The 18,957-nt window shown below is 35.5% G+C and overlaps 1 protein-coding gene across 1 annotated transcript in view; it reads left to right on the forward strand.

The window, feature by feature from the left end:
* The window catches only part of ADGRB3 (adhesion G protein-coupled receptor B3), an 840,391-nt gene that overhangs the window by 664,539 nt on the left and 156,895 nt on the right, over positions 1-18,957 (forward strand). Inside the window, exons 18-20 of the mRNA XM_061131956.1 lie at positions 9,488-9,614; positions 11,227-11,330; positions 15,186-15,288. Of these exons, the coding sequence (XP_060987939.1) occupies positions 9,488-9,614; positions 11,227-11,330; positions 15,186-15,288 (334 nt within the window). The remainder of the gene's footprint in view (positions 1-9,487; positions 9,615-11,226; positions 11,331-15,185; positions 15,289-18,957) is intronic.

The following is an 18,957-nucleotide window of genomic DNA, read 5'->3' on the forward strand; positions in this document are numbered from 1 at the left end:
TCTCCATGTGAGATGAGAAGAACCATTGAGAGAGTTTTGAACAGAGCGACATGAGTGCACATATGTGTCAATAGGATCTCTGGTTGCTGTGTTGAAATTGAACTTGAGGGTAGATAGCAAGGAAGGAACGGGGAGCCCAATAATGGTATTTATCTGGAGAGAAAATGATAGTGCCTTAAAATGGAAGGGCAGTATTGGAAGCGTTTTCTGGAACAATTTGTAAGACTAATCAGATAGAAAACATTCTTGGTTGTACAGTCTTTACAATCAGAAGGTCAACTTTCCTAGGAAAGAAAATGTTAGATTTCTTTTTCTATGTGTCTTCCACTTTGGTATTTGAAAAACACTCACCAAATACTTACTGACTAGTTAGTGAAGACTTAGGCCTTACTGCTGGATTGAGCATAATCACTGCAGGATGCCAAATCTTTCAGAATTTATCATCAGATGATGTTTAACGACCTGAAGCAAATTAGATAAGCCTATTAAGATCCATTGATACTCTTCAGATTGCATTTCTATGATATGCTGAAGGACAGCAGATGATTTAGAGCTTAAACATTCTGTCCGGGTCCAAAAGTATTTAAAAAAATCCATCCCTTGAAATATAAATAATTGTTAAATTAACTGAGCAAAATATTGTCACTAAGTCCTTACTAAGTGAAAACTGGTATGTCGGTGATTCAAATTCATACAAGACACAGTTCTCAAAAGCACTGACATTTTATTGTGGCATGGAGAGTGTTCATTTTATAAATAAAGTAAGAAAGGTGAATTTATCAACTAATGTTCCAGTGGTGGACAGAAAGCATGAATAGGCACAGAGAAGTGCTGGGAAAATCTAAGTGTAGGGTGTTCCTGGAACTAGCTCATATCTAGGTGGAACATTCTTAAAGAGATGGGAATACCAGATCACCTGACCTGCCTCCTGAGAAACCTGTATGCAGGTCAAGAAGCAACAGTTAGAAATGGACATGGAACAACAGACTGGTTCCAAATCAGGAAAGGAGTACATCAAGGCTGTATATTGTCACCCTGCTTATTTAACTTATATGCAGAGTACATCATGAGAAACGCTGTCTGGAGGAAGCACAAACTGGAATCAAGATTTCCGGGAGAAATATCAGTAACCTCAGATATGCAGATGACACCACCCTTATGATAGAAAGTGAAGAAGAACTAAAGAGCCTTTTGATGAAAGTGAAAGAGGAGAGTGAAAAGTTGGCTTAAAACTCAACATTCAGAAAACAATGATCATGGCATCCAGTCCCATCATTTCATGGCAAATAGATGGGGAAACAATGGAAACAGTGAGAGACTTTATTTTGGGGGGCTCCAAAATCACTGCAGATGGTGACTGCAGCCATGAAATTAAAAGACGCTCGCTCCTCAGAAGAAAAGCTATGACCAACCTAGACAGCATATTAAAAAGCAGAGACATTACTTTGCCACCAAAGGTCTGTCTAGTCAATGCTATGGTTTATCCAGTAGTCATGTATGCATATGAGAGTTGGACTATAAAGAAAGCTGAATGCCAAAGAATTGATGCTTTTGAACTGTGGTGTTGGAGAAGACTCTTGAGAGTCCCTTGGACATCAAGGAGATCAAACCGGTCAACCCTAAAGGAAATCAGTCCTGAATATTCATTGGAAGGATTGATGCTGAAGCTGAAACTCCAATATTTTAGCCACTTGATGCAAAGAGCTGACTACTTAGAAAAGATCCTGATGCTGGGAAAGATTGAAGGCAGGAGGAGAAGGGGACAACAGAGGATGAGATAGTTGGTTGGCATCACCAACTCAATGGACATGAGTTTGGGTAGACTTCAGGAGTTGGTGATGGACAGGGAAGCCTGGCATGCTGCAGTCCATGGGGCCACAAAGAGTTGAACATGACTGAGCAACTGAACTGAACTGAGGTGAAAAATTGGGATTCTGCTGGTATTTAAGGTATGGAGGAGTCACTTATGATTTCAGGTTCAGTAGTGGATGATAAGTGTTGTTCCCTCTTGTCGCAGAGTACTCACTCCTAAATTTCATGACAGTGAATGAAATATTAATGCTTTATGTTGTTTTTATTCTTTTTATGGTAAAAATGATTTATATATGTATGTGTATACTAGTATATAATACTATATGCAGCCATTATGATAATTTATATATATATATATATATATATATATATTTCACTTATAAAACAAGATGAACACAACAGTTTGATAATCTATCTTTAGCTAAATTCATCCACTGATACATCATACTTTCTAAAAACCACTACACAAAGGCCGTATTATTTTCAAGTGTAGGTAACATGACACGCAGACCTTATACTTCATAGGACTGTTTATTACATTCTGTTTAAAACAGGTCACATCTAAAATTTAGTGTTTAAAAAAATCTCTACTCTAGGAATGAGAGAGACAACCTTGTATCACTCTGTGCCTTCAACAAGCTTCCTAAGTTCACTGCACTTCACTTTCCTCATCTGTAAAAGTAAGTGTTTGGGATAGATCAGTGCTTCTCAACCCTGACTGCATATCAGAATGATCTGGGGAAAAGAAAGAATTCCAGGCCCCACCTCAGACTTTAATTTTTAAAGGTCTCCAGATGGCTTTAATATACAATAAGTGTTGAAAACCAATGGGCTAGGTGATCACTAAGGTTAGTTCTCACAAAACTTCCTAATTTTATGAATCACTGCGTTCTGACATAGCAATGGTTGCTAGAGACAACAAATTTGTCAGTATTTCCAATGTCCTGGAAACTAGATTACCCTCAAGACTGTTTCTGCTCAAAACTGAGAACATTTCCTTATCTGTACTCCAAAATTTCTGTATTATGAGAATAATTTATACAAAGAGACATATATAATTATTCATTCGAGGATAGCGTATACATTGAAAGTGATACAGATTCACCTAGTTCTTAGACATTAATGACTGCTATGACTGGGAAACACTTTCCTTCAGTGCACATACGTTTTAAGGACAGTGTACTCAGAAGTTATGTATTAAAGTTTTAAGAAGTGATATTGTAGCTATTTTGATTTTGAATAAATTGACCGTCAAAATCCTGAGATTTTATAATAAATCTCCTAAAGTGTATCACTTATTCATGATAAACACTTTACACACTGATGTACCGTGAAGCAGTATAAACAGTTTATAAAAGACTGATTTGAGAGGAATATTTAGCTGTATTGCTATTTCAAAAGATACAAGTTTGTTTTCTTGACACAGTTTTGAAATGTGTCACTGTAAGTTTTTGCTATCAAGTTTTTTACTAACAACTTTTCATTGGAGTGAATGGATAATCTTTTTCTTTAATCTTAAATGCTAAAGAATATAATTGTATGCTATAGTATTTAATTCTCCCATGAAATCAAGAACCCAACAATGAATTCAGATGCAGAGAAATATCATATAAACTCTTAGAAAATTGGGAAAGGCCTGAAATAAATAGTAAGCTGGGAAGTAATAGATTTGGGGTCTTCTATATTTTCACAGAACTCTGCTTGTGAGTATGTACTTTTGAGTACTTGGGACAGGCAGACTCTTTTCTTCTTTTAGCCAGCCTAGTAATAGGAAGAAGGAGAAGAGGTACAGATGACAGCTAATGGCTAACATGGGTGAATGTAGGTGTAGCCAACAAAGAATGTGCTAGTTATATGAAATTTCTGCAGGCCTAGTTATTTTGAAAACTTTTGAAAAAAAAATTAGCATCCAGAAAAGACACTATGAAAAAAAAGATGTGATTTTTCAGTATCGCCATTTTGTGTTTGTTTCTGACATCCTCAGTCTGTTAGTCTTATTATATCTTTATTTATTTATTTTTTTTTATTATTATTTTTTTTTTCCAGTGGGTTTTGTCATACATTGATATGAATCAGCCATGGATTTACATGTATTCCCAATCCCGATCCCCCCTCCCACCTCCCTCTCCACCCGATTCCTCTGGGTCTTCCCAGTGCACCAGGCCGGAGCACTTGTCTCGTGCATCCCACCTGGGCTGGTGATCTGTTTCACTATAGATAGTATACATGCTGTTCTTTTGAAATATCCCACCCTCACATTCTCCCACAAAGTTCAAAAGTCTGTTCTGTATTTCTATGTCTCTTTTTCTGTTCTGCATATAGGGTTATCGTTATCACCTTTCTAAATTCCATATACATGTGTCAGTATGCTGTAATGTTCTTTATCTTTCTGGCTTACTTCACTCTGTATAAGGGGCTCCAGCTTCATCCATCTCATTAGGACTGGTTCAAATGAATTCTTTTTAATGGCTGAGTAATATTCCATGGTGTATATGTACCACAGCTTCCTTATCCATTCATCTGCTGATGGGCATCTAGGTTGCTTCCATGTCCTGGCTATTATAAACAGTGCTGCGATGAACATTGGGGTGCACGTGTCTCTTTCAGATCTGGTTTCCTCAGTGTGTATGCCCAGAAGTGGGATTGCTGGGTCATATGGCAGTTCTATGTCCAGTTTTTTAAGAAATCTCCACACTGTTTTCCATAGCGGCTGTACTAGTTTGCATTCCCACCAACAGTGTAAGAGGGTTCCCTTTTCTCCACACCCTCTCCAGCATTTATTGCTTGTAGACTTTTGGATAGCAGCCATCCTGACTGGTGTGTAATGGTACCTCATTGTGGTTTTGATTTGCATTTCTCTAATAATGAGTGATGTTGAGCATCTTTTCATGTGTTTGTTAGCCATCTGTATGTCTTCTTTGGAGAAATGTCTGTTTAGTTCTTTGGCCCATTTTTTGATTGGGTCATTTATTTTTCTGGAATTGAGCTGCAGGAGTTGCTTGTATATTTTTGAGATTAATCCTTTGTCTGTTTCTTCATTTGCTATTATTTTCTCCCAATCTGAGGGCTGTCTTTTCACCTTACTTATAGTTTCCTTTGTAGTGCAAAAGCTTTTAAGTTTCATTAGGTTCCATTTGTTTAGTTTTGCTTTTATTTCCAATATTCTGGGAGGTGGGTCATAGAGGATCTTGCTTTGATTTATGTCGGAGAGTGTTTTGCCTATGTTCTCCTCTAGGAGTTTTATAGTTTCTGGTCTTACATTTAGATCTTTAATCCATTTTGAGTTTATTTTTGTGTATGGTGTTAGAAAGTGTTCTAGTTTCATTCTTTTACAAGTGGTTGACCAGTTTTCCCAGCACCACTTGTTAAAGAGGTTGTCTTTTTTCCATTGTATATCCTTGCCTCCTTTGTCAAAGATAAGGTGTCCATAGGTTCGTGGATTTATCTCTGGGCTTTCTATTCTGTTCCATTGATCTATATTTCTGTCTTTGTGCCAGTACCATACTGTCTTGATGACTGTGGCTTTGTAGTAGAGTCTGAAGTCAGGCAGGTTGATTCCTCCAGCTCCATTCTTCTTTCTCAAGATTACTTTGGCTATTCGAGGTTTTTTGTATTTCCATACAAATTGTGAAATTCTTTGGTCTAGTTCTGTGAAAAATACCGTTGGTAGCTTGATAGGGATTGCATTGAATCTATAGACTGCTTTGGGTAGAATAGCCATTTTGACAATATTAATTCTTCCAATCCATGAACACGGTATGTTTTTCCATCTGTTTGTGTTCTCTTTGATTTCTTTCATCAGTGTTTTATAGTTTTCTATGTATAGGTCCTTTGTTTCTTTAGGTAGATATACTCCTAAGTATTTTATTCTTTTTGTTGCAATGGTGAATGGTATTGTTTCCTTAATTTCTCTGTCTGTTTTTTCATTGTTAGTATATAGGAATGCAAGGGATTTCTGTGTGTTAATTTTATATCCTGCAACTTTACTATATTCATTGATTAGCTCTAGTAATTTTCTGGTAGAGTCTTTAGGGTTTTCTATGTAGAGGATCATGTCATCTGCAAACAGTGAGAGTTTTACTTCTTCTTTTCCTATCTGGATTCCTTTTACTTCTTTTTCTGCTCTGATTGCTGTGGCCAGAACTTGCAACACTATGTTGAATAGTAGTGGTGAGAGTGGGCACCCTTGTCTTGTTCCTGATTTCAGGGGAAATGCTTTCAATTTTTCACCATTGAGGGTGATGCTTGCTGTGGGTTTGTCATATATAGCTTTTATTATGTTGAGGTATGTTCCTTCTATTCCTGCTTTTTGGAGAGTTTTAATCATAAATGAGTGTTGAATTTTGTCAAAGGCTTTCTCTGCATCTATTGAGATAATCATATGGTTTTTATCTTTCAATTTGTTAATGTGGTGTATTACATTGATTGATTTGCGGATATTAAAGAATCCTTGCATTCCTGGGATAAAGCCCACTTGGTCATGGTGTATGATTTTTTTAATATGTTGTTGGATTCTGTTTGCTAGAATTTTGTTAAGGATTTTGGCATCTATGTTCATCAGTGATATTGGCCTGTAGTTTTCTTTTTTTGTTATATCTTTAATGTTCATACATATTTCATTGTATTTGCTTGCCCCATTGATGACAAGGTGCACTTAATAACTAAGAATAATTCACAGTTATACCATTAATCATGGCATGCAAATCTCTGAAATTAGAAGAATAATGTGACTGCTGAAATAGTTCACGTGTTTTAAAACCTTGTTCTGTGCAGACTAAGGAAGCTGTTTTGCTTCACATTATCTCTACCACCATAACAGTTTGTTTTACAAGATCTCCCTGAAATCAATCAGACACATGTGCCATGCTTTCAAAGAATTTTGTACAGTTGGAATAGCTATGAACTATTTGAAAATACAAGTGACATATATTATAGTTTTTGTAATAATAGTAATATGTATGCTAGTGATTTTATAATATCAAGAGATTTTATGAAACAATATACAATTTAACATCTGATGGCATCACACTTATTATTACTCAACTCTTGGAAGTGACTAAGTATAGAAGTTGCTAGTTACCCGTCACCTATCAAAATTTTCACTCCTACCCGTCTGATCGTATTCTGGTGTTCTGCCATCAGATGCGTTATTTTATGTTTTATGACTGTGTTAAACTGAAGAGAACACATCAAACTATACTCAATCACTTTTATTATCTTAGTTTAATCAGATAAAGTCAACAAAGGGATAATAATCCCAAAGAAAACTAAGGACAGAGGTTATGTAACCTTAAGAGGGGACCCATCAAAAGGGGTCCAGTGAGATTAGAAACATTTCATGCTTGGGGGGAATGAAAGATTAAAAAATGGAAACCAGTGTCACTTACTTCCCAGTTTGCCTGGGGCTGGATCAGGTCAGCACTACATCATTGTACAGAGCAAAGTAAATTGACCTACTTTTCTAAAGATGTCATATAAAATTTACATGATCTTCAGAGTATAACAACATTATATTGAACATAGACTATATCTGACAGTCAAAGGTTAGTGATAGCTAACATTTTCTTGAGTAAACAAGCTTTCACTACCTAAATATAAACATGCCACTTTGTCTCATATGAGGTCTTATTTGCAGTACAGTTTTGTTCCTGGTTAAGACTTTGTTTTGGTTTATTGTTCATAGCTACATAATGTGAAAAGTGTATGTATTGGACTCCATCTTGAGAGCAGAAATACTTCTTTCCAGGATAAATAAGCTGCTATCCAGGATGAATAATGCAATGTTATGCTTTAAAAATTGTCAGATTCTCTTAAATGTATCATTCTTCTTTAAACTTTAATCTCCTGAGATAAACATTTTTTATTTGGCCTTAACTGTTTGTCACAAGAAGATAAGATATAAGAGACAGACAATCAATTATATATATATAAGTATATATATATAAAAGTATATATATATATATAAAAGCATATTTATATATATATATTGCATGGTTCTATGACATCATGAGAAAGAAAAGAACCTACCAAATTTTTAACTGACTCATATTAGCTGGCTAATACTTAGAAGTACTTGGGTAAACTTAGTCATAATTTTTATGTGCCTCTTCCCAAATATAGTCTATTCTTTCTCTTTAAAAAAAGTTGTAACTAACAGTATTTTGAGTCATGAATATTAATGACATCAAATCAATATTAAAATAAAATTAATAAATGTTAAACAGATATTGCATCTAAATACAAAAATAGGGATAGTGTGAATTATATTCTACAACTCAACCTGGAGGTCCAACTATCACAGTGAAACCTCTGTCATTGAAATACCTCAGAAATAGACTGCATTCATATTTAGCCCAATAGCTTTAGGCATTCAGAGATATGGAGTAGGTGAAATAAAAAGTACCTTATCAAAATTAACATCAAGCCATGTGTTCTGCTTCTGGAGTTTTAGAGTCATTTTTAACATAGATAGTAACTTGGTTTGAAATTTAAGCACACACATACACACAGGTTTGCTATTTGGAGAGTTTCCATGCCTGGGGGAAGGGAGGTGACAATTGGTGCATTCAGTATATAACACGTGTAATGATAATCAAGTTGATTGGTTGAACTCCGTAGCTATTTTTTTTTTTTTCTTTTCTTCCTCTTCTTGTGGAGTAGTTCAGTCGGGGGTGGAAGGATTCTCCCCGTTCTTTACCCCCCTCAAGTAGGCGTAGGTTGATACCATTTTTATTGTTCTGCTGGGGTGGGAAACAAACCATATGCTTCAGAATTTTGAATGGCTACACCAAAGGGAACATTGAAGCAGGCCCTCTTTCCCCTTTCCTACCAGACTTTGAGGTGGAGTTATTCTTCTAAATGTTGTAGCAGACTCCAGGTTAGCTTAATACTTAATGCCCCACCCCGGGAAGAGAGGTGGGTGGGGATGGGGGGAGCAATGTCAAGGGCTTCAGAGGAGCTTGGGCTGAGTGAAGTGTGGAGTGGGAAGCTTCTGTCTGAGACCCACCCCTCCCCTGGATACCAGGGCAATGAGAGTCGGAACCAGCTGATGCCGCTGCTGCTGCTGCTGCTTCCCATTTCCAGGGTGAAATTTTCACAGCAGCTAATTCTAAGGGGAGGAAAAAAAAAAAAAAAAATCCCTAACCAACAGCGGAGAAGATTCTATCACCCAACACGAGCTATCTAACCTTTTAGGCAGGCTTTTCAGAGAAATCCTCGTTTTAAAAGCCAACATTCACGATCCAAAAATACGGGACGGGAATCAGAGCTGGTATGAAATGTGAAAAGCCTCTTTGCACTCTGAGTGTCTGAAACGATCCGATGAGCATAGGAAGTGGCTGCCAGCGCTCTGGCGGCTGCTCGTGCCGCCGCCGCCGCCGCCGTTCTCGCAGAGGGCTGGACGGAGCCAGCCCCGGTTTCAGCACCTCCGGCGCTGGACAGCTCTCTGCACGCTGCACCGCCGCCCGCCTGCTTCCTCCAAACACTCTGGCTTTGCCTTACTGGAGATGCATCTAAATTACGTCCTATTCAACAACAAGTAGATTTTTTTTTTTTTTTTTCCCTTTTTCCTGTGCGGGAATTACAGTAGACGATTCTCTCAATTAAACTGCATTTTCTTCTTTACGGAATTGACCGTCAGGCGTATTTATCCCGATCTTCCCTCCACACTTTGCAGGAACGATTCTTTGGGAACGTGGTCCACCCAGGGATGTAAAACTGTGCTTACCGATGCATCCCATACGAAATGCTTATGTGATCGTCTCTCTACCTTCGCCATTTTGGCTCAGCAACCTAGAGAAATAGTAAGTAACAAAGGGAAAACACGGCTTTAATGCAAAGGCAGGGACGTTGTGGAGAGTGTTTCTCCAGGGAACTGCATTTTAAATGGGGAAATGGGAAATGTTGCAGGGTGGCAAAATTGGGTTCGTCTCCTCCTTAGCTACAGTGGCTTGGTGAAATGAATTCTAGTTGGTGTGCTATAACTAAATTCTACTCAATTTTATGTCTTCTAACTTGAAATTTCTGCAGTATAGTTTTAAGTATGTAGTCCAATCATATTGCTAATATGCTGCAAACTTTCAAATAAAAATAATTGTCAGCTTAACCTTTATTTTAGAACTCGAAATCTGTTCTGGGGAATTTGTAAGGATACTGTTAGTAGTAGAATGAAGACCCCAGACACTATAGCCAAACACATTGCATATCTGCATTGGATATTTTCAGTACAGATTTTCTGGGATGTCCTTGGATATTTATTTTTAAAACATTAAATGAAGTTTTTGTGAAAGTATGGACTATCAGAAACTGTAAAATCATTCCTTAGAAGTATATAGATTTGCAAAACTAGTTTCTGAAGCAGGCAGCTAAATGAACTGTCTGAAAGAAAAACAATATCCTCATCAAAGGTATTTTGAAAAATTGTTTCAGAAATTGAAATGGTGAGAAATAATTATTAAGATAAATGTGACTTTCTTTCTAAATCTGGCCTAAATATGCATCACTATTACTTATTTTGATAACCAAAAATATCTATAAAATTCATTGTGCCTATCTAAGATTTGGAACACACTTGATCTTAAAGTATATTTCTTTAAACTTCCAATACTATATGAAAAAACAGTAGATTTTACTAGTTAGTACCATGTTAGTGTCTGAAGAAAGAAATCTCTCAAATCAGTGACTGCTTGTGATCTTTATACATTTTTTTAAAAATATAAGGTTTTATTTTTCAAGGTCATATATTTAGAGAATGATATTGACTGTGAAAATTAACTCTATATTTTGTTCACAGAAAAAAGAATCACAAAACATATTCTAGGTCTTATATCTGAAATTTTATTTTCTTCTGTATTCTAGGAGGCCAAGCTACTGAAATTAAATGAAAGAATACTTGACTTAAAGCAAAGTTGTCAAAAGTCAGAAAGTTTGAACATTTTTCAATATCTAGTTACCAGATTTGTATAACATAATGCCTTATAAATAGGAGGATAAAGGTACATTTCGCTAAAAACGCATACTGTGAAATAACTGAACTGTAGTTAGTTGAAGAAAAATGAATACTGCTTCAAATATCAGCTAGAGAAAATTTAATGTGTTAATGCTGTCCAAGTTGTAACTTTAGTGATTTATTTTAGAAAGCAATAAATGGGTATATGCCACAATCCAGCACTGAAAACTCTTAAGGCCTTCATTACTTCACAGTGGGAGAGAGGGAGCAGCTAGAATTAGTCATTTTAGGGGTTGAGAATATGTGAACAGAGTGGTTACTTGGTAATTATCTGGTTACTATAACAACTATATTGGCTATTTTTGAGTGTTAGGATAGTTTGGTTGAGTTTAGAAGTTATTTTCGTTTATTTTAAAAATCCTCTTTCTCTCTCTCTATTTTGTGTGCTTCTTTTTTTTGATTTGCAGATCATGGAATCCTCCAGTACACCTTCAGTTACCCTAATCGTGGGCAGTGGCCTTTCCTGCTTGGCGTTGGTCACCCTAGCAGTGGTCTATGCCGCGTTATGGAGGTATGTAATCAGTTAACACACTTCAAATGGAATGCTGTTACAGAGTTAAATCAGAGAGTATGATAGCTATTATATGTCTCATGTTTTCTTGATTTATTGGAAAAAGTACCTTTAAAACAGCTATAATTGCTTTGATTGAACTATAATAGATGAACTCAAAAGTGCTAAGTATTTACTTAATTTTCTTCTCTATATTTTCCTATGATAAGAAAATAAGTGAAGCATACACACACACACTCAATTCAGATGATGGTAGTCTTCAACAAGTTGGTCATGCCCAAGTATTCTTAACACCCCAAATTCAGTCTATGTGCGGTTTCCATTTACCCCAACTGCTATTGAGTCTGAGAGTTTAATTGATACAGTCAAATTAATTTCTCTGTTATAGAAATATGGTCTACAAATTCTTGTTTTAAACACATACAATGTGTCCTGTACAATGAGTAAGATCTTCTATAATATTAATATATTAACATAATAGATACCATAAAGCTTTAGAAAAGGTTTCTTGGTTGAATGTTTCCAATAAGTCAGATTTTGACCAACTGATTAAAAGAAGCCAGAAAAAATACATAGACAAGAAGAAGTGATTGAAAAATACTGTTCTATAATACCTGAAATTGCATCTGCTTGATATTATGTGAAAATATTGTGTTTTCCTAAGATTTGTTCTTATTCTATTAATGAGAATATTAGACTTGTAAGGTTTATTATGTCTACTCACATATTGTTAGCTAGTGTGTAACCAAACTTCCCAATAAATTTTTAAATGTTAAACATTACTATATCCATTTTTATTAGTTAAAAATATTCTAAAAACAGTTGCTATATTAGTAAATAGATAATTGCATATTATTATTTGAATATTTGAAATATTAAGATTGCAAAGATTGCCAGCCCTAGTATTGTACTTATCTTTTACTTAATATAAAAAAAATTCTGTCCAAAAGTTAATTATAATTTATTAAGGAAAGGTCATTTGATTGACCTCTATTTTTGGAAAAAAAATGTTCTCTGTTACATTTTTTACTCTTTTGAAGACAAAAGTTAATTGTCCAGGATATTATATTGTCAAAGATATTAAAATTTTTATGCTTCATACAAAACTAAGTATGTATACATTCTTGGTCTGTTGGTGCAGATATGTAACAGAAGTTCTGCCTTCCCATGAAGGGTAGTGAAATGTTAAGAAAGACAATCTAATAATCTATAATCAGTCTTATGAAATGAAAGAGATGCTTGGTCTAGGCATGGCATAGTAGAGAGTAGGATCCTGGGTTCAGGGCTCAGTCGTTCAGGCATTGTCCTGATAATACAAGAGCAAGACAGGCAAAGACTGGAAAGAAGCCTTTCTCTCCCACAGTTGCCTAAAAGATTCTTCTAAGGAAATGAGGCAGTGTTTACAGGCCAGGATACTAGGTAATAGTATCACAGTTCATCAATAGCATCATAATTCATACTCACTGAGATATTCAGGACTGAGTTCCATTTCTCATTACTTAGAGTTCAGCCACCAATTCCACCTTTTTCTTCACACTTCAACACATATGGCTAATGCTAGCACAAACACTGCTGGTATAAATGATATAAAAAGTTTATCCAAGAAGTATGGGATTAATTAGTCCCTAGTAAAGTTTTCTGTAATACAGAAAATCCAGGAAAATCACCTACTATAAGAGTTTTCTCCAACTGAAAGTATCTACCCAGTTTTGACATGACACTTAGAAGTATAAAAGACACTCCCCAGAAACAACATAAATTTGAATTCCTAACAGTTAGTGGCCATCAACTCATTGTCTATAGGTAGAAGAATTGAAATAATATTAACAATTTGATAGAAGTTTCAAGATTCAAAAGCTATTGATATTAAGTGGCTCTTGTAGCATGAATGCTCACGATCCTACTGCCTTTTTTTCTAATTAAGAAATTTATAATTTTTGCTTTTCTAATGATGTATAAAATGTGTGAACATCAGAATTATTTTATATATAATTACTACTTTGAAATTTGTTGGTGTCTCATATAGTTTATTAGAAATGTTCATCAAAAAAATGAATCCACTGTGACATTCTCTCCACCTACAAATATATTCTGTGGAGTTATGTTGTTACATCAAAGAGCAACTGAGCATGTGTTTTCAGCCCATATATTGAAATGATGCACTCACAAATTTTGTTTAAAACATAAAACATTTTTATAGAAAGTTTTCAAAGTTGAGATAACTAGTAAAATTTTAAGGCAATATTACAATGGAAATGAAAATGGAAAAACTCTGCAGGTTGGTCAGTCTAGGTCCTTATTACCACGATTCTTCTATTTACTGAGTAAATAATATCAATGAAAACTTTTAAATAATATCTATGTACTTGTGGTGTCATGGAAGCCTTTAATATCACATAGAGGGTCAGTTTTGTGCAGTCCTTAAACTTTTTGTGATACATATCCCACCCACAAAATAAGAAGCAACATAACATTTGATAATGTTTTCAGTATCCCAGTGTGTGGTTTATTATATTTTTAGATATTGATGATGCAGGGACAAGCTTAAGCTACTCTTGAGCCCATTTTTCTTTTTTAGTTGAGAGTCAACTTAGGCTCCTTCTATGTTCTGTGAAGAAAGGAAGTTTCTCTTACATTAAAAATGCTTTTTATGTTTTATTGTTACTCATTTCTGGTTTGCACTCTTTTCTGAACTATGTGGTGGAATATAGGGCCTCAGCCTTCATATTCCTCACAACAGAGAGAAAGAACTTTGACAGATTTTACTTTCTAAAGTGTCTCCAGATCTCTTGCACCCCCGTGTAACCCGGGACAGGGAAGCCCACACCTGTAGTGGACAGTGATTTCATGTTCTAATGCAAATCGGACAGTCTCAAATACACAGCAAGAACAAATATATCTTCTTCTTCTTTTTTTTTTTTTTAACTGTCACTCAGTGATTTGTCACTGGGTACAGGAAAGCAAAATAGCTGCTACCCTGTTAGGGTAAACAGCTGGTAGAACATTTGATTCTGAGCAGTTTTCTCCATGAATTACATTCTTGATGCACTTAAAAATTATGTGACAGACCGTATATAAACTTCTTCATAAGGGTAAAATATGGCAGACGCCAAGTAATTTTCTAGCCTAATGATGAATAATTTGTGGACTGGGTTAGTTTTTAGCAATAAAGATTCGTTTTCTTTTCTCTGGGGCAATTACTCAGGAAAAGAAAAATGTAAAGAGTAACAACCTAAAAAAACTTGAGATAATGACGTAGTGGATGAAAATGTTTGTGGTTTCATGAAAGTAATGGCATCTTTCTAGTAAACAGTGCAGAGGTGGGGGGATATTTCACAATTTGTGTGGATTTTTTTTCTTTTTGGTTCTAGAGTTTTACCCACTGATGAGTTTGGTGATAATTAGCATATTATATATACATATATAGTAAAGGTTCTTGTACTAATTCATAGTTTAAAGAAATTTTTTATTTCTAGTAAAAAAATGTACGGTGATAACAGAGGTACAGCTTAGCTTCTGTCAGAAATACCATGTTGTCTACACTAAGGTCTAAAGAAAATAAAATTTAAAGGTCTCTTGGATATCACATTTCACTATAGAATTGGGTCTCAAAGGATAATCTTTCTTTTTTTTAAATTAATTTATTTATATAAATTGGAGCCTAATCATTTTACAATATTGTGGTGGTTTTTGCCATAATCTTTCTTAAAAATGACTGTTTTTTATGTTTTCTCATGTAAAGCCTGCAGCTTAGTGTATCTTTTTTCTGGATGAGTTCTGCCAATTTGTATAATAGAGAATTTTTCGTCTTTCCTTTGAACTTTAAAGTTGGACACTCTTTCTCTCTCTGGTTAGGTACATACGCTCTGAGAGGTCCATAATTCTAATTAACTTCTGCCTGTCTATCATCTCATCCAACATCCTCATACTGGTTGGACAGACTCAGACACATAATAAGGTATGGTTGGTGATTATTTTCATTCTCTTTCTGTGTTTATGTTGTGACCTAAAGTTGCTTATTGATAATCTAAATGTTTTTTTTTCTTAATAACATGGGGAATTTATGACAAAATTATTTTAAAAGTAAAAATATCTTGTTCTGAATAAAAGTATTATGTATTCCAGTACAGAAATACATGCCTTTGACTTAATTTCTTGGGGATTGAGAGGCTGTTTATAATAGTAGAAATATGTGTTTATTAAACATTATATCAAAGCTCTATGAGTTCAAAACTTTGAAACATCAAAAGCTCGAATTTTTAATTCATTATCCTAATTGTAATAAGATTTCCTGTGTTTTGGCCTAATTTATTAACATTTTGATTCCTAATTCAACTGTAAATTGCTAACAAGTGTAACATAACTCTTGAAAATCCACTAAAAAGCTTTTTTAGACAATAATAATAATAAGAGAGCATTAGGTGAGAGTGACTCTACATGTTATGCCCTTCAATAAAATTTAACTTAACCAAAAAGTAGTTTTATACTTAAACAGTATTGTAGTTCTTTAACTGAATAATCACTTTCAGCAGAAGGTAAAAATGTATGACTTGAGTTAAATAATAACCATAATAAATAAACCATGTGTTTTGAGGAATGACTGTCAGTCTTTTTACTAAATGACTTTGAAATACATTCCAAGAAACCCATAATAGAAATCGTAAATTAAATGACCCTAATCTCAAAGATATTCTGTTGAAAAATGCTTTGATAATATTTGTCAATTTGGGCCTGTTCTTAATTTTTTTCAAATACTAAGGTCAATAATTGAATTTTTTTCCCTATACCCTGTCATTCTTGGAACATCTAATGTACTTGTCAATTGGTTCTTTTAATATATTAGGTATTTGTAGGACAGACATCACCATCAGAAAATTATGGATAGTTTTTTTTTTTTATTTTACTAAACTTGCACTCCTCAGAATCCGATTCCCACCCAAAGGATCTGATTTCGGGTCTTGAGAGTGCTGGAAAATTACTTAGATGATTCTGATGAAAATTTGTTTTGACCCATATTCTGTTTGGGCTGCAGGAAGATGGGAGACAGTGAAGGGTCACTGACCAAGACAGACAGAAACCAAACAGGGAACAGCAGTAAGCATCCAGTAAGGGGCCCTGGAGAAGTGAAAGGTGCATCCACCTTTCATGTATCTGAGCGCTTGGGGATTGTTTGGTTTTTTTTCCCCCTATTTCTTTCCTGTGATGAGATAAGAAAATGCAAAGTCTATTAAAATATATTTCAGGTCTCCCTTCTGACTGTTTAACTTAAGTTTGCAAAGAAATGCCTGGGAAAGGAAAGGAAAGGCAGAAAGGCCAGAGTGAGGGAGGCGCAGTTGGAACTGGGAGGAGAAAGAAGTGTGGGAAGCAACCAGCCAAGGGGACGCTGGGCGGCACAGGGTGGTGGGGTGGGCACAGACCCGCTGGGAAGGCAAGGAATGAGGGGCAGTGAGGGGCAAGGGTGAGGGTGTAGGGTGGGAGACACCCCACCCCCAGGGGCCCGGAAGGGAAGTGGAGTGAAAGTCCTCAGTCGAGGCCAACTCTTTGCGACCCATGGAATTCTGTATAGTCCCTGGAATTCTCCAGGCCAGAATACTGAAGTGGGCAGCCTTTCCCTCCTCCAGGGGATCTTCCCAACCCAGGGATCGAACCCAGGTCTCCCACATTGCAGGCGGATTCTTTACCAACTGAGCCACCAGGAAAGCCCAAGAATATTGAGAAGATAATCAACACCCACCTCACCCCTGTTCTTACTGTTCCCTGAGCAGGCTCTTAGAAGAACTCCTACACTTGTTCTCACCTGGTCATAATTCTTTGAACTCATCATCCTTGAACCTCCCTGCAAAAGGAGAGTTTCCCTCTGAAGCAGAAATCATCTACTGGATCTGGGCACCAGAAAAAGTTGAGCTAGAGTTCGCTTTAGCTGGTGGTTGAACTTGGGTTTTTTTTTTTTTTTTTTCCAACAAAGCCTCCCTTTCTGTCATGTTTTACCCTCCAAACACTCTTATTTCCCAACATCATGGTCTTCCGTAGGAAATATGCTGTAAAAACTGTTTTATACTATGTGCCAAAGTTTTTACAAGTTCTGAGCCAAATGGTTTGACTAGTAGAATTTCCCACGAGGTTTTCTACATGTTGTAATGGTTATTGTCTATTTCTTTTGGATCATTGCTATACAATACAAATACAGTGTTGGCCACACGTGCCTGCTACATATCTGATAGTGATATATACTGGCCACTTTAAAATAAGTAAAAATAAGTAAGCTAAATCAATTTTAATAATGTGTTTAACTCAATATATCCAAAAGATGACCATGTTAACATATAAGAAACATTTTCAAATGTTAATATAATATTTTAAAACATTTTTTATAAAGTCTTCAGATCCTGGTTTGTATTTTATACCTATAGTACATCTCAGTTTGAACCAGGTGAATTTCAAGAGCTCAGTGGCTACATGTAGCAAGCGACTGCTATGTTGAATAGGTCTAAATCATAGTAATACTTAGAAACTAGAGTGGTCTTGAGAAATTACATTCTGCTTGCCCATTTGGGCTTTTCCAGTTTCTCAATGTCCTGTTTTTTTGTTTTTTTTGTTTGTTTTTTTAGTTAGAATGTCTTGGATATCTGTGATTATTATAACATCAAAGGCAAGATAAGCCAAGTCTAATTTTTACTTTTCATTTCTGATTATGCAGCATGACTGGCATTGGGCTTGGTTTTAAAAAAAAAAAAAAAGTCAGCATAGTTTTGTTTCTGCAGAATAGATTCTATGTGGTTTTGGGATCCTGGTGGTTCTGTTCCAGACAGACTGTGCTGATTTCTGCTCCTACAGTTGTTTATGCTTGTGGGGAGGAGCGGGTGGTAAGTGGTAGTACTGATGAAGAAAATGAAAAATTATTGGTTTTTTTCTCATGCTATGTTGATTTTGCTTTAGTAAGTCTGAATAAATGATCTTCCTAGCTTAGGACAATCCACTATGGAGTGACTTTGAAAGAAAAATGTAACCCACTAGGATTTTATTCTTAATCACTCTCAACAATATCAGGTTTCCAGGGGAATTAATTGTATATTTGATTATGATACACATGCTGAATTCAATTTAATCGACCTCACTTTATTTTTTATGTGAAATAGCAGTTTGTGAAAAGCTGTACCTGCTTCACTGTTGTGAGATCAATGATTAAAAAAAAAGAAAACATGCAAAATGAAATATCTATATGAACTTATGATCTGTATGAACTCCAAAAGAATATTTTTAAAAAGTAATATATGGTCAGTGGGTACAGTACATTTTTTAAGTTGTGTGTAGGATCCCATCACTGCCCTGGGCATTTTGTAATTGATCGAATTCCTATCTTTTATTTCCCTGATAAGCTCTGACTAATGCTTTACCATTCCATACTTGGAAACATCTGAGAGGGCTTCTTGATGAACAGGTTCTTTTGTATTGCCTCTGAGAGGTGTCATGGGTAGTTTGTGTAGAAACTGGTATTTGATGCTGAGGTCCAGAATAGTTTGAAGTGTCAGACTGTGATTTTTCTCCGAATTGCTTGCTGAATTATAATTGATTCAATTATCTCACTACTGAGTATCTCTGTCTTCTTTTGAGTTGGGTTAGAAACAAG

The sequence above is a fragment of the Dama dama genome, chromosome 28 (genome assembly GCF_033118175.1).
Source record: "Dama dama isolate Ldn47 chromosome 28, ASM3311817v1, whole genome shotgun sequence".
NCBI classification, from domain to species: Eukaryota; Metazoa; Chordata; class Mammalia; order Artiodactyla; family Cervidae; genus Dama; species Dama dama.